The sequence below is a fragment of the Cucurbita maxima genome, unplaced genomic scaffold (genome assembly GCF_002738345.1).
Source record: "Cucurbita maxima cultivar Rimu unplaced genomic scaffold, Cmax_1.0 Cma_Scf00085, whole genome shotgun sequence".
Taxonomy (NCBI): Eukaryota; Viridiplantae; Streptophyta; class Magnoliopsida; order Cucurbitales; family Cucurbitaceae; genus Cucurbita; species Cucurbita maxima.
In genome coordinates this window covers 345004-359768 of record NW_019272101.1, presented here as the reverse complement: position 1 = coordinate 359768, position 14765 = coordinate 345004, and the positions used below count along the sequence as shown (strand labels likewise).

Sequence of the window (14765 nt, the reverse complement as noted above, 5' to 3'; positions counted from 1 at the left end):
TTCCACTGTGCCCTCAACTCGTATAAACCTGGTTCAGCTCAACTCAACCATTTTTAACCTAATCTCAACTCGTATAAATGTAGGTCACGTCCTTTCTCTTCCGAACAAATTTTACAATTTTTTTTTTTTTTTTTTTGTAAAAGTCTAATTAATATTTTGTTAATTAATGATATAAATATAATATAAAAGTTTGTGGGAGTTATCCTATGAGGTCAATGTACTAAGCTAAAGAGCTAAAATTTAAATATATTATTGCTTGTTATTAAAACAATTTCTCTATTTTCATACTTTATTTTATTTCTCCCATCCCTATGATACATTTATTTTAATGGTCTAACCGAAAATTAAGTAAAAAAAAAAAAAAATTATATATATATATATATATATATATATATATATTTATTTATTTATTTATTTATTTATCATTTTTATATATCAATTATTTTACGACATTTTGTCATTTATTCGTTTTTTACTAATTTTTACTGTTGAATTTTTTATATTTTATTTTATTTTTAGAAAGTTGTTTTAATAAGTGCTGTAGTTGACTTTTTTTAATTAATTATAATTTAAATTTTGTAATAAAGAAATTTAAATTCTTCGTTTTAGAATCCAACACCTAAATGTAGTGTCTATATTAATTTTTTAAACCTCCATTATCATATTATTATTATTATTATTATTTGAAATACATTTGAAGTTATTTTGTTATTTTATAATTTTATTTGAAAATACATTTTTTTTTAATATTTTGAAGCACATTTACAAAAATTAATTATTTTTTTTACAAAATTGATACAAAAATCTAAAATAAATATGCATAAGAAATAGAAAAAATAAAATTATGAAGACAGAAATAAATAATATAAAAACGAAATTTAGACCAACATTTATATTTATATTTATTTATTTATTTATGGAAATTCCCTTTTCATAGGTATTAATATTCATACATTTTTGGATAAATTAAACCGTGAAAATTTTAAATTACTTATCTACCCTTGTCTCTCCGTATGGAATTTCCTATTTTGAAGTAGACGCGGCATAAGAGTTTTTATCCAGTACGCGCAAATCCACAGCATCAAGTGCCAATGTAGCCGTCAGATTATGAATAGAGATGATCGAACCGTCCACATAACGCACGTTTTTTAAAATCAATCTTTAATGAATATGAAAATTATCTATTAAAATTAAAATTACATATAAATAATAATAAAATTCAAAATTTCTACCAATTTTGTTAATAAATTTAGAAGGGAAATTGAAAACTTTCCTTTTTTTTTTTTTCAATATAATTTTATTTTAAATTTTCATAAATTGGGTTGAATTTAAAAAAAAACGAAAAAAATCTAAGTTTCGAGTTACATTTTTTTAATCCGATCAACATAATCAACTCGAAAACAGGGTTACAATCTAATCCTAATCCAAACCCGCTCTACTTTTGAAATTATTATACAAAATTAAAAATATTTAATATTTGTAACTGATGTTAATGATAGGTTTCACCTCATATTTAAATTTTATGAAATTTTAGTTATTAATGTAATATGTACCGTGGATATGTACTATTTTTTAAAAAATTAAAAAATAACCCGACAACCCAATCCAATGTGAAAATAGTGTTAGGTTGGGTGGGATTGTGAACTCAATTTGAGTTGCTCGGGTCAATAACCTAACACCAGTCAAAAAATTTGAGTTGATCAGTGTAAACCCCTAATCATTAGAAGTACTAACAAATTGAACACACGACACACGACCTAAGTGTTACATGTCAAAGTCGAGATCAAGTCTAAAACTAAATTTTAACTTTCTCGACCAAAATTATAATCGTTAAAATATTAAAAAAAAAATACTTTTTAAACAACAAGAAATAATTAAATAATAATTAATTAATTAATTTGGGGGGGGGGGGGGGGGGGGGGGGGGTGCCAGCGCGGAGCTTAGAATGTAACGTGAATCAGCGTCCACTTTCACCGCCGGCTCCGCGCCAACGTTTCTACATAAACTCAATTCTTCACTCTTTTAAATGTCTCTCAACTGATTTTCTCTCTCTAACATGCAAGTTTCTTCGGTGTCCATTTCAATGGATTCGTGTTCTTGATTCCTTCAATTACAGTCTCAGATTCTTCTCCCCCCTTTTGATTTCTTCATCACTTTCGCCTTCGTTGATCGATTGGGGGAAGAAGAAGAAGAAGACGAGCAGGCGACTATGAAGAACGACGAACAAGTTCGGACTCTGTTTGGGATTTCCCTCACCGAGCGCCCTAAATGGCACCAGTTTCTCATTTGCTCTTCTGGATTTTTCTTTGGCTACTTAGTTAATGGCATTTGTGAGGTATTGTTTCTTTTTCGGATTTTCTCTTTTCTGTTTGGTTCCCGAGAAAATACTGGACTTATACGGCTATTCTATTGTACTGTTTGTTTGATTTTTTGTATTCGGTTTTAGTTTTTGTTTGATTTATTGAAGGAGATTTGTGATTCCGTTGCTGCATGTTACTCTGTTTGTTTCTCGAGAAAATGAAATTTGGGGAAAGAAAGAAAATCGCTCGGAAAATTTCTTATTCTTTGATTTTGGCATTCAACCTAAAGATCCTCATAATTCCATTTCCATATCAAATAATTGCTTGGTTGATCCGTTTATCTGTTCATATGCTACTGGTTTTCATTTTTGGGGATTGAAATTATTACATTCGATCTTTACAAATTTACCTGAACTGAATCTCGATTTCTGCCTAATGTTTAGGAATATGTATATAACAAGCTGCAATTCAGGTGAGCGTTTGACATAAAACTTCTTATGCCCTTGAAATTTCCATAACGCATTTCTTTAATTTCCCTCAATGTTGAATTTCTTTGCTGCAGTTATGGATGGTACTTCACATTTATTCAAGGATTTGTGTATCTTTTTCTGATTTATCTCCAAGGATTCACTGCCAAGCAAATGGTTAATCCTTGGAAGACTTATGTAAAGCTTTCTGCTGTGTTGATGGGTTCCCATGGCCTTACCAAAGGATCTTTGGCTTTTCTTAACTATCCTGCTCAGCTTATGTTCAAATCTACTAAGGTAAAATTGACTTGTTCTTGTGTAGATATGCTTTCAAATCTTGTTTGTTTGGGAACACATATGAAAAATCAGCTGGTCTTTGTGAGTTTATGTCTCGAATGTTGATTGATAATCTCGTTGAAAAATGATATGTTGTCTCAAATGTTTATTGATAATTTCGTCGAGAAATGATCTGTCGTCTCGAATGTTGATCACTAATCTCGTCGAGAAACAATCTGTAGTCTCGAATGTTGATTGATGACTAGAGAATTGACCTGTTGTCTCGAATGTCGATCAACAATCTCATCGAGAAACAAAATGTCATCTCGAATGTCGATCGATAATCTCATTGAGAAATGATCTACTGTCTCGAATGTCAATTGATAATTTCGTCAAGAAATGATCTATTGTCTCGAATGTCAATTGACAATCTCTAGAAAAATGATTTGTTGTCTCGAATGTGGATCGACAATCTCATTGAAAAAGGATCTGTTGTTTCGAATGTCGATTGATAATCTCGTTGATAAATGATTTGATAGCTTGTTGTGATTGAATCTTATGGGGATCAGTATAGTATCCATTCAATGAATTGAACAAATTAAAGGATGCAATTTTTTTCCACCCACAAGTTTGATTTTTAAAATTTTGAATAGTTACCTTGAGTTGAATTATTATATATATATATATATATATATTGCTTTTCCTTCATGTGTGTACATTGGTCTGTATTGTTTGCTAGAAAGATAATTTAATTCATTGTATTTATGTCTTTTTTTTCAAATTTTTTCTTAATAATTTTAAATTTTTTGTTTCTTCTAAAAATTTCGATTGCCTCCTTTAATTGTGTCCTAATCTTTTTAAGTTTTTTAATTTTGACATTTTAAAATTTTATATCATCCTTTAATTTTGTCCTAATCTTTTGAAAAAATTAATTTCATCCTTTAATTTTTTTCCTAATCTTTTAAATAATTTTAATTTCATCCTTTAGGTGTTGACTTTTTTTTTTTTTTTTAATTAAGTTACTAAATGTCAAAAAAGAAATTTATTATGAGGGTTATTCGTAGCATGAAATGGATTCCTATGGTCCCATTATTACAGCTCGAGTCATACACAGTGCGTAGTTTTTTTTTAATACTTTTATTATTATTGTTGTTTTAGTTGAATTATTATTATTATTATTATTATTATTTTTTTTATATAGCTTCACATCATCTATGAACAATTTTAACCTTTTGTGAAATTGAGGATTTAATTGGAGAAAAAAAAAAAAAACAAAGAGTATATTCAAACATTTGGATATAAAGTTGATGCTTAGTTTGATTTTTTCCTTCTTCATATTGGTATTCATGATGAAAGTTAGAATTGAAATGAACATTAGATTTCCCGTTGTTTGAAGTTAATTAGGTTTTGATGTTTCAGGTTTTGCCCGTGATGATAATGGGCGCCTTCATACCTGGCCTTAGACGAAAGTATCCAGCTCACGAATATGTTTCAGCTGTACTTTTGGTTGTGGGTTTGATCATCTTCACATTAGCAGATGCACAAACATCTCCGAACTTCAGTATTCTCGGTGTGGTCATGATTTCGGGCGCTCTAATCATGGATTCGTTTCTTGGTAATTTACAAGAAGCCATCTTTACCATGAATCCCGAAACGACACAGGTATGGATCCTCATATGCAATTCTTGTTTCTATGGTTGTTTACATGTGATAATAAATTAATTCCAAAGTAACCAAACAGATGGAGATGCTGTTTTGTTCGACCGTTGTTGGCTTGCCTTTCTTGATCCCGCCCATGCTTTTGACAGGAGAATTGTTTAAAGCATGGACTTCATGTTCTCAGGTAACAGTTAGCTCTCTCTCTCTGTCTCTCCCATTTTCACGCCCTAATTTGCTGAGGAAATACACGTTCTGAGAATACAATACGACGTATTATGCAGCACAAATACGTATACGGAGTGTTGGTTTTTGAAGCCATGGCAACCTACATTGGCCAAGTCTCTGTTCTTTCACTCATTGCCCTATTTGGGGCAGCTACCACAGCCATGGTAAATATTCACTTCTTAAAACCTATCTCACTTTACTTGCCACTCCTACATGTGCTAAGTTATGGAGTTTTCAATGCTCTTTCAAGCATCTCATAAATGTCCATAGCTTTTTCTTTCATCCATTTTTAGAAATGATGCCTCTCAGTTTCAGCATTCCAAAGAGGATATGATCATTGAACCTAATTGAGTGCATCTGTTGAATTATAATCCAAGTCCTAGTTTAATCATGAACTTTCCTATTAGTTTTCTCTAATCCTTAAATTTTCAAAATATTGTCTCAAAACGCTTTGAAATCTTGACATCTAAGGCCTCATTTGATAACCGTGTGATTTTTTGTTCTTGGTAAGCGATTGTAGAGAAAATGTGAGAAAATAAACACAATTTTCAAAATGCATCATACGGGGGCTTTAAAAGACGTGCCTACATTAAATTTCGTAGGACTATTAATGATTGAGAATAGGATTGAAACTTTGAATTATAATGATCCTACTAACACCTCACAACAATTGAATTCTGTCACAGATAACAACAGCTAGAAAGGCAGTGACATTATTGCTATCTTACTTGATATTCACAAAGCCATTAAGTGAACAACATGCGACAGGTCTACTACTCATAGGCATGGGGATCACGCTGAAGCTCTTACCCGATTACAAGCCGAAAAACAGAGCTTTTCCAAGTACCGAGAGTTCAAGACCTGCTAACATTGACAATGAAATGGCAGCACATCAAATAAGAAGCGAAAAAGATGAAGAAAGAAGGCCATTGGTTTAAATTAGGATCTTGTTTTATTGTTCTTATTTTCAAATTTCAATTTATATTAAATGCAAGAAGGATGCACTTTCAACCATACGGTTCCAAGATATTACCTAAGATTTTCCTGTCTCAAACTTCTAAATTGTCTGACCACACAATGAAAATACAACTTACAGCATATAATTTGACCAAAGGCCCAGCTCAAGATTAAAGATGTTCACTAGAGAAATTGTGGTCGACAAAAAACTCCTATTACTTTCAATGCTAGTAACTAACAAATTAAATAAGCAGCGACAAAAAACGACTTACAGAACAGGAAGACTTTGGAGATGCAATGAACAAGCAAGCTATAAGATCCTCGTCCAACAGAAACGCAAAGAAATCTGATGAATTTGAACCATGTTTTGTTTAATCAACTATAGGTGCATCGTCAAAGGCTTCTCTTGCTTCAAGTACATCAATGCTATATCGCTTGGAGAGAAGTTCAACTTGTTCAGAAAATGACTTATTGCCATTATCACCTATGTGTTTGATCATTTGAGACCACCGCTTTCTACATATATCACCATCCCTATGCTCAAGCAGTTGGTCCCATTCCACATCTTCGATGGAGACAGCGTCCAAGCTGGAAAGAGCATCGACAAGTCGGTAGTCATCGACATCTTCCCATTCACCCTCAGCAACCATTGGTGACGTTAACTGGCGATACCATTTCATGCAGCAAAGAGCATTTGATCTCGTGGCCAACTTGTCGCTAATTGCTCCCCAGCAGATGTTGTCACGTAGCATTCCGTGCTTGGATATTTTTTCCTCAGAAGCCTTGTTTCGCAGGTCTATGTTAACTAGATCAAATAATTTCTGGTACTCGTCTTGTGTCCAACGTCCTTTCTTCATATTGGTGAGTTTTATTCGTCGCCATGTATCTTTTACATGAAACCTATGTTTTCCAAGAGCATCAGCCAATCCTTTCCAATCCGATCCATATTTTTCGTGAAACTTTCGGACAATTTCATATTCCTCGGGTGTCCATTTACGCGACTCGTCCCTTTCAAACAAGATGTGAGCTCTATAGTATACACTCAAATAAGGTCTGTAAGGTAAGGATTTTCCTATGTCCTTCCAACAATTTTTCAGTTCAGGAAACTCCCTACATTTAAGAACCTTTTTGAGACCTTCATCACCAAGCCCGTGTTCATGAATGTATTGCATGACAGCCATTTTAACTATCTCATCTTCTTCTTTGGAAAAACGCTTGCCTCTAATTAAACCATCATCTTCTTGCTTAGTACTTCTTCTACTTTTGCCATCATCTTCTTGCTTAGTTTTTTTTCTACTTTTGCCATCAGCTATTGGAAAAATCTCAACATCTTCTGAAAATCTGACTTTCTTAGATGATCCCTTGGGAGAAGGTCTTTCAGAAGGACCAACAACGTCCTCGTTCACTGTCAATCCTGCTCCTCCTTCACGAACCTTTTCTTGTGATACACCTTCAACATTCTTAGTTTTCTTATTCTTCTTCTCCTTCTTAATAGATAAAGAATTGTCTCTAGAATCCTCATTTTTTTGTTTCTTTTTCTTCTTCTCCTTCCCTCCATCTGGCCCTCGTTTACAATTAGATGATCCCTTGGGAGAAAGTCTTTCAGAAGGACCACCAATGTCCTCGTTCTCTGTCAATCCTGTTCCTCCTCCATGAACCTTTTCTTGTGATCTACCTTCATCATACTTGGTTTTCTTCCTCTTTTTCTCCTCCTTAATGTGTGAAGAACTTACTTTAGAATCCTCAGTTTTTTGTTTCTTTTTCTTTTTCATCTTCTCCTTCCCTCCATCTGACCCTCTTTCATAATTAGATGATCCCTTGGGAGAAAGTCCTTCAGAGGGATCACCAATGTCTTCGTTCTCTGTCAATCCATCTCCTCCTTCATGAACATTTTCTTGTGATCCACCCTCAACATACTTAGTTTTCTTCTTCTTCTTCTCCTTCTTAATATATAAAGAATTGTCTCTAGAATCCTCAGTTTTTTGTTTCTTTTTCTTCTTCTCCTTCCCTTCATCTGGCCCTCTTTCACAATTATCTCCATCAATGCCCTCAGACAACTTAGCTTTTTTCTTCTTTTGCTTTTCTATTCCCTTGTCTTTCTTTACGCAAGTTTCTGTCTCGGTTTCTATTTCTTCTTTCTTTGCCCACAGTTCTGTCTCAGATTCTGTCTCTTCTTTCTGCTCGTTCATATGGGCTTTATGTTCTTTCTTCCTCTTCTCTTTCTTCTTCTCTCCGTCATTCTTTTTATCTGGACCATCAGGCCACTTAGTCTTTTCTGACCTTTGCATCTGCATTTTGTCATGAGTCACATCTTCATCTTGAGCAAACAATTCTGGAGTTGTCATCTAATACAAGAATATAGATGTGTGAGCAAGTAAAAAATAATAGCAACAACAACAATAATAATGATATGTATCTACATCTATATCTATATCTATAATTTACATAAAAGTGCTTAAAATGGATCTTTAACTTTTTAAATCAAGTACATGAGTGCAGAGTCTATAGACAAGCTCTTATTTCCAGTAAACTCGAAGTAACATTGTTTATTGCATTATTTTTAAAAAAAAATTATAAGAAAAAAGATTCAATGATACATGAAATTACAAAAGAGGCAGAGACCCTCTATAGGGAGATTTACAAAAGACCTCTCCAATTGAAAAGAAGGGAGATTGCGATGTCGTGATGAGAAAGAGAACATCTTCACCAAGTCACAACCCTGTTAACTATAGCATCAAAAACCAACTAAAGGAGTATTCCTTATCCTGGAAAATTGACCCAAATGTTCCAGAAATATGCTTTAATAAAATTCTACCAAAGATGCATCTTATCTATTTTGAAGGGATGACCTCCTAAAGTAAGCGAGAGAAGTAGCTTAAGATCATCTGGCAGCGTTGTTTTGCCCATTGAAAGATAATAATAAATGGTTCCAGAATGCCTTTGCAAATTCACAATTAATCAGGAGGTGAGGTTGTGTTTGTGTACTCTGTTTGCAAGTAGTACACCACTGTGGAGATAGATTCCAGTGAGGTATCCTTCTTTGAAACTTGTCATTCGTGTTGATGACCTTGTAGGAGAGTTTCCAGGTTTCTTAGGGTCGATCTTTCCATATCACTACCCTAAGCTCAGTTTCTCAAATGAAAAGCTTGTTATTCTTTCATTTTTATCAATGAAAGCTCGGTTTCAATAAAGTTGTGGTGAAGCATTGCTACTTGTAGGAGAAAGATCATGCAAAAGGGAGCTAATGGTAAATGTTCAATTTGGCTACAACTTCCAAATGCATTAGCTAATCCTTTGAGATAGAGTGACCGAAACTAAACTTTGCAGCAAGGATGCATACTCCTCAATCTCAACATCTATTTGGTTTCTTCTTAGCCCAAGGTTCCATCATTCAGCATGCCACATATCTTAAACTGCCCCTTCTTCACTGAGAGAGAGATAAAAAATGAAAGGAAATTTTCTTCCCTCGGCCAGTTATCTTTCCAAAAGGAAGAGTTTGCTCCATCCCCAATTATGTATGTCAATCTATCATATATGAGGGAGCAGAAATTCAGAATGGTTTTCCATGCACCTTTGGCGGAGTTAAGGGAAGAACTCCCCAGTCTAGAGTTGCGAGATCGTATAGATTAACAAGAGGGAGAGAATTTCAATCTAAAAAATAAAAAAAGAAAAAAAAGAAAAACTTGTTGTCTTCTATCCAACTACAATCTACAAATATACAAATGGTTGAAGTTCTTCGGTCAATCCAAATAACTCTTACAAGTTAGGAATTAGAACAGAATTGAATGATAGATTATTTCGACCAATTCTCAGATAAATAAAGAAGAGATGCTGAAAAAATCAACATGTCAATTTTCAGCAGATATCAAAGAAATATACAGATAGCCTCGATTGACAGATCTGCAACAAATCTATTCAGCAAGATCAAAAAAATATACAGATAGTCTCGACTGAGATATATGGAACAAAGCAAAAGGCAGTTCAAAAAGAAAACCCAAATTGCCGCGAGGTTTTGTTCGTTGCTATTCACAACTACTCGCTATTGCTATTAAGAAGAGAAAAAACCAAAAAAAAATCCTCCATTCTTTCATTAGACAAGTTCTAATTTGTGTTCATCAGGAGAGACGAAAAGCATAGATGTAACTCGGGAGAATACCAGTGACAACAAGAGAGTAGACAGTGCAAATTAAAGCCACTAGGAGGAGGCTGCGGCGGCAGCACTGAAATGGAGGAGGAGATAGCGGCGACACCTGCAAACCTGCAACGAAGGATGAGACGGCGTGAAGAATGGTGGAGGAAGTGAGAAAAATGTATTAGGGATTCCACATTTTATTTATTTTTAAACAAAATAATTTAAAATATATTTAGTTTATTTCATTAATATTCTTAATTTAAATTATTTCAAATGATTTTTCCAAAACACCATTACCATTAAAAAAAATAATTATAGAATACAAAAATTTGTTCAATAATATTTTAAAATTTAAAAGTTTAAAAATATACTAAATAAAATAATAATAATAAATAAATAAAATGGACTAAAGCACGAGCCACCAGCCTTATATATGTTAGGAGGATAAATGTCTCACATCGGCTATTTAAGGAATGGTTATGAGTTTATAATCAAATAATAGTCTCTACATTGGTGTGAGACCTTTTCATACCAGGGAAGGTGTTGGATGATGAAAGTCTCAGATTAGTTCGGTAAATATATAAATTATATCCATATATATACAATAAGAATTTTAATTTTATTTTTTAATCTTTTCAATTTAACAATATATATATATATATATTATTTTTGTATTGCATGGATGAAATTGTGCCCACAAATTTAATTTTCCATATTTTGTCCATTTCCAATTATCCGCATAATTTTTTTGTAAAATTGAATGGCATCCGGAGGCCATTCCGGCGACCTTCCCGAAGTTCTGGTTCTAGGGTTTCCATGGGTCTTACCCTCTCTGGAATCCCAATTCTCCAACAGATTTCAATTCCTTAAACCATCCAATTCCGACCTTCCTTTACTCCAATTCCTCTCTTCTTTCGCCCAATCCGCCCGAGCCTTGCTCATCCCCGGCGGCGGCATCCAACTCACCTCCGCCATTCTCGACTGCCTCCCCGCCCTCAAGCTCGTCGTCACTACCAGCTCTGGCCTCGACCACCTCGACTTGCCGGAATTACGCCGCCGTGAAATCGCTATCGCCTATGCTGGAAACTTGTTCACTCAAGATGTAGCCGATTTAGCGGTTGGATTACTGATCGATGTTCTTAGGAAAGTTTCGGCTGGTGATCGGTTCGTGAAGCAGGGGATTTGGCCTTCCAAACGGAAATTTTCCCTCGGATTAAAGGTCCTATTATTTATTTATTTATTTTTAAAGCTAAAGCATTTTAAATTTTGTTTAAATTAATATATATATAGTTTGTTAGTTCTAAAAATACTTTTTCAATTTTATAATTCATTATATTTTTTAAAAACAAAATGTAGTATTTAGATGATTACTCCCGTTTTCAATTTTAAGAGTAGTAACGTAGTTAGTTTTGAAAATTCATAGGTATTTTTGAAACATGTATACCCGTCTATCTACACCAGGTGTATTAGGGTATTAATCGTTGTTATTTTTGAAAACTCTTAGGTATTTTTTAAACACGTCTAATCCATCTATCTACACCTCGTGTATTAGGGTACTAACGGGTCTTATTTTTTAAAATTTCTAGGTATTTTTGAAACACGTCTAACCTGTCTATCTACACCTCATGTGTTAGGGTACTAATTGGTGTTATTTTTTCATATTCCTATGTATTTTTTAAACATGTCTAATCCGTCTATCTACACCTCGTGTACTAGGGTACTAACTGGTGTTATTTTTTAAAATTTCTAGGTATTTTTGAAACACGTCTGACCTGTCTATCTACACCTCATGTGTTAGGGTACTAATTGGTGTTATTTTTTCATATTCCTATGTATTTTTTAAACATGTCTAATCCGTCTATCTACCCCTCGTGTATTAGGGTACTAACTGGTGTTTATGTATTTTTTAAACATGTCTAATCCGTCTATCTACCCCTCGTGTATTAGGGTACTAACTGGTGTTATTTTTTAAAATTTCTATGTCTAATCCGTCTATCTACCCCTCGTGTATTAGGGTACTAACTGGTGTNATTTTTTAAAATTTCTAGGTATTTTTGAAACACGGACCTGTCTATCTACACCTCATGTGTTAGGGTACTAATTGGTGTTATTTTTTCATATTCCTATGTATTTTTTAAACATGTCTAATCCGTCTATCTACCCCTCGTGTATTAGGGTACTAACTGGTGTTATTTTTTAAAATTTCTAGGTATTTTTGAAACACGGACCTGTCTATCTACACCTCATGTGTTAGGGTACTAATTGGTGTTATTTTTTCATATTCCTATGTATTTTTTAAACATGTCTAATCCGTCTATCTACCCCTCGTGTATTAGGGTACTAACTGGTGTTATTTTTTAAAATTTCTAAGTATTTTTTAAACACGTCTAACCTGTCTATCTACACCTTGTCTATCTACACCTCGTGTATTAGGGTACTAATGGTGTTATTTTTTAAAATTCTTATGTATTTTTTAAACATGTCCAATCCGTCTATCTACATGTCGTGTATTAGGGTACTAACTAGTGTTATTTTTTAAAATTTCTAGGTATTTTTGAAACACGTCTAACCCATCTATCTACACCTCGTGTGTTAGGGTACTAATTGGTGTTATTTTTTAAAATTCCCATGTATTTTTGAAACATGTCTAACCTGTCTATCTACACCTCATGTATTAGGGTACTAACAGGTGTTATTTTTTAAAATTTTTAGGAATTTTTTAAACACGTCTAACCTGTCTATCTACACCTTGTATACTAGGGTACCACCAGTCGTTATTTTTTTAAATCCTAGGTATTTTTGAAACACCTCTAACTCTTCTATCTATACCTCATATATTAAGATATTTTTTAAACACGTTTAATCTATCTTTCTGCGCCTTACGTATTAGGGTACTTACAGTTGTTACTTTTGAAAATTTCTAGGTATTTTTGAAATATTTCTGACTCGTTTAATCTACCCCTCATATATTAGTAGAGTATTAACCATTGTTACTTTTGAAAGTTCATAGGTATTTTTGAAACGTGGTAACTATTGTGTTAGCAGAATTTCAAAAATATTTTTGTTTATATTGTTGGATGATGAAAATCCCACATCGGTTAGGGAACGATCGTGGGTTTATAATAAGGGCCTTCTTGGGCAGCTCAAAGTAAAACCACGAGAGCTTATGTTCAAAGTGACAATATCATACTATTGTGGAGAATTGTGTTTCTGTAGTATATATGTATTCAAAATCAACTATTTAAATTTTAAATTCTGATGACGAGTGTTAAGGTTAAAAATGATTGACAGTTAAGCGGCAAGCAAATTGGAATAGTTGGATTGGGGAAAATAGGCACAGAAGTAGCCAAACGGCTAGAAGGTTTCGGCTGCAAAATCTCATACAATTCAAGAACCAAAAAGCCAACACTTCCATACCCCTTCTATTCCGATCTCCATGAACTTGCAGCCAACTGTGAAGCCCTCATCATTTGCTGTGGGTTAACGGCCGAAACCCGCCATATGATCGACAGGGACGTGATGGTTGCGTTAGGCAGAGATGGAGTGATAGTCAACGTCGGCCGAGGGGCGATCGTCGACGAGACGGAACTGGTTCGACGCTTGATTCAAGGGGAACTTGGGGGAGCTGGGCTGGATGTGTTTGAGAATGAACCTGAAGTTCCTAAAGAGCTGTTTAATCTTGATAATGTAGTGTTGTCGCCACATGTTGCTGTCTTAACAACTGAATCTATGGTGGGATTGACTCAATTGGTGGCCGAGAATTTGGAGGCGTTTTTCTCGAACAAGCCTTTGGTGACTCCGTTTGAGGATTATTCGAGTTGAATGGTACAAAAATGTTCTTGAATTTTAGACGTTTGTCGTAGATTATACTACTAGACCTTTAAAAGTTTCGTTTTAGTCATTTACGGGATCGTTTCAAACTGTTATTATTTTGTTGTAGATGATGTAGTGTATGCTCACTACAACACATGCGAGATTTCGTGACTCGGGAAACTTGTCACCCACATTTTGTGACGTTTTTTAGTTTTTTTAATCGACCATAAAAAAGGGTACTTTGAAAGACAAGTTGAGTCTAAGGTTTATAAGTAAGCTTTAGATCTTGTAATGGATCGAACCCGTAGTTTACAAACTAGCATTGCCACCCAACTCGACTCTCGTGCATAACATGTTTTTTGTTTCTATGTTACGTAATTACGAATCGGACCCTTCATAAGTGATAAAATATGAAGTACCGTCCTCAGAGATAGAAGAAATGAAAACGTCCCACCCTTGACAGCCTAGAGAATTATACAGGGTAAAGTCCAAAAGCTTCGAGAATCTCACTATCAAGTTTTTTTTGTGACTTTTCTCCGTAATTAAGAACGGAAATCTTAAACTTTTCATGAAAGTGCATGAACATTCAATTTTGTATTTAATACGACACATTTAATTTTTTTAACTCATCAATTTATTACATAAAATTTAAAATTTAAAAATTTATTATACAAATCTTAAAATTTATATTATATATTTTTTTAAAGTTTATAAAATTTAATTTATTATGTTTTTTTTTCTCTCTCCAAGATATTATCATAGTCAACCAATATTATTAGGTAAATAAAAATAAATAATTTCCGTACCATAATCACGTGTTATGGAAAGTTTAAAAAAATAATTCCCACGTGCATGCACGTGCCAGTAGTATATTCGTTTTCTTAATAACGGGGATTTCCTTTTATAGAATAATAATAAATGAAAAAAAAAATTCCC

At 33.6% G+C, this 14765-nt stretch overlaps 3 protein-coding genes and 1 long non-coding RNA gene across 7 annotated transcripts; 3 read left to right on the top strand and 1 right to left on the bottom strand.

Moving 5' to 3' along the window:
• The first annotated feature begins 1994 nt into the window (after positions 1-1994).
• LOC111472716 (UDP-galactose/UDP-glucose transporter 2-like) lies at positions 1995-5981 on the top strand. The gene is made up of 8 exons (XM_023118338.1): positions 1995-2335; positions 2744-2772; positions 2863-3064; positions 4463-4705; positions 4785-4886; positions 4984-5091; positions 5614-5918; positions 5950-5981. The coding sequence occupies exons 1-7, from the start codon at positions 2210-2212 to the stop codon at positions 5863-5865; spliced, it is 1062 nt and encodes a 353-aa protein (XP_022974106.1). The 5' UTR covers positions 1995-2209; the 3' UTR covers positions 5866-5918; positions 5950-5981.
• Positions 5542-10202, bottom strand: LOC111472715 (RNA polymerase I termination factor). Of its 4 annotated transcripts, none has more exons than XR_002715480.1 (4): positions 10041-10202; positions 6241-8229; positions 6157-6209; positions 5542-5791 (listed from the first exon to the last, which is right to left on the bottom strand). XR_002715480.1 is itself a non-coding variant. In XM_023118337.1 (3 exons), the coding sequence occupies exon 2, from the start codon at positions 8227-8229 to the stop codon at positions 6256-6258; it is 1974 nt and encodes a 657-aa protein (XP_022974105.1). In that variant the 5' UTR covers positions 10041-10201; the 3' UTR covers positions 5892-6209; positions 6241-6255. The 4 variants fall into 4 exon arrangements, 1 of the variants encoding a protein (XP_022974105.1); XR_002715478.1 differs by having other exon boundaries at positions 5542-5788; XR_002715479.1 differs by having other exon boundaries at positions 5542-5788; positions 10081-10201.
• Positions 10203-10740: 538 nt separating this feature from the next.
• On the top strand, positions 10741-14030 carry LOC111472757 (glyoxylate/hydroxypyruvate reductase HPR3-like). Its single transcript, XM_023118404.1, has 2 exons — positions 10741-11235; positions 13308-14030. The coding sequence occupies exons 1-2, from the start codon at positions 10777-10779 to the stop codon at positions 13836-13838; spliced, it is 990 nt and encodes a 329-aa protein (XP_022974172.1). The 5' UTR covers positions 10741-10776; the 3' UTR covers positions 13839-14030.
• On the top strand, positions 12072-12928 carry LOC111472758. The gene is made up of 2 exons (XR_002715484.1): positions 12072-12461; positions 12543-12928. It is a non-coding gene; the product is annotated as an uncharacterized LOC111472758 (long non-coding RNA).
• Positions 14031-14765: the final 735 nt, after the last annotated feature.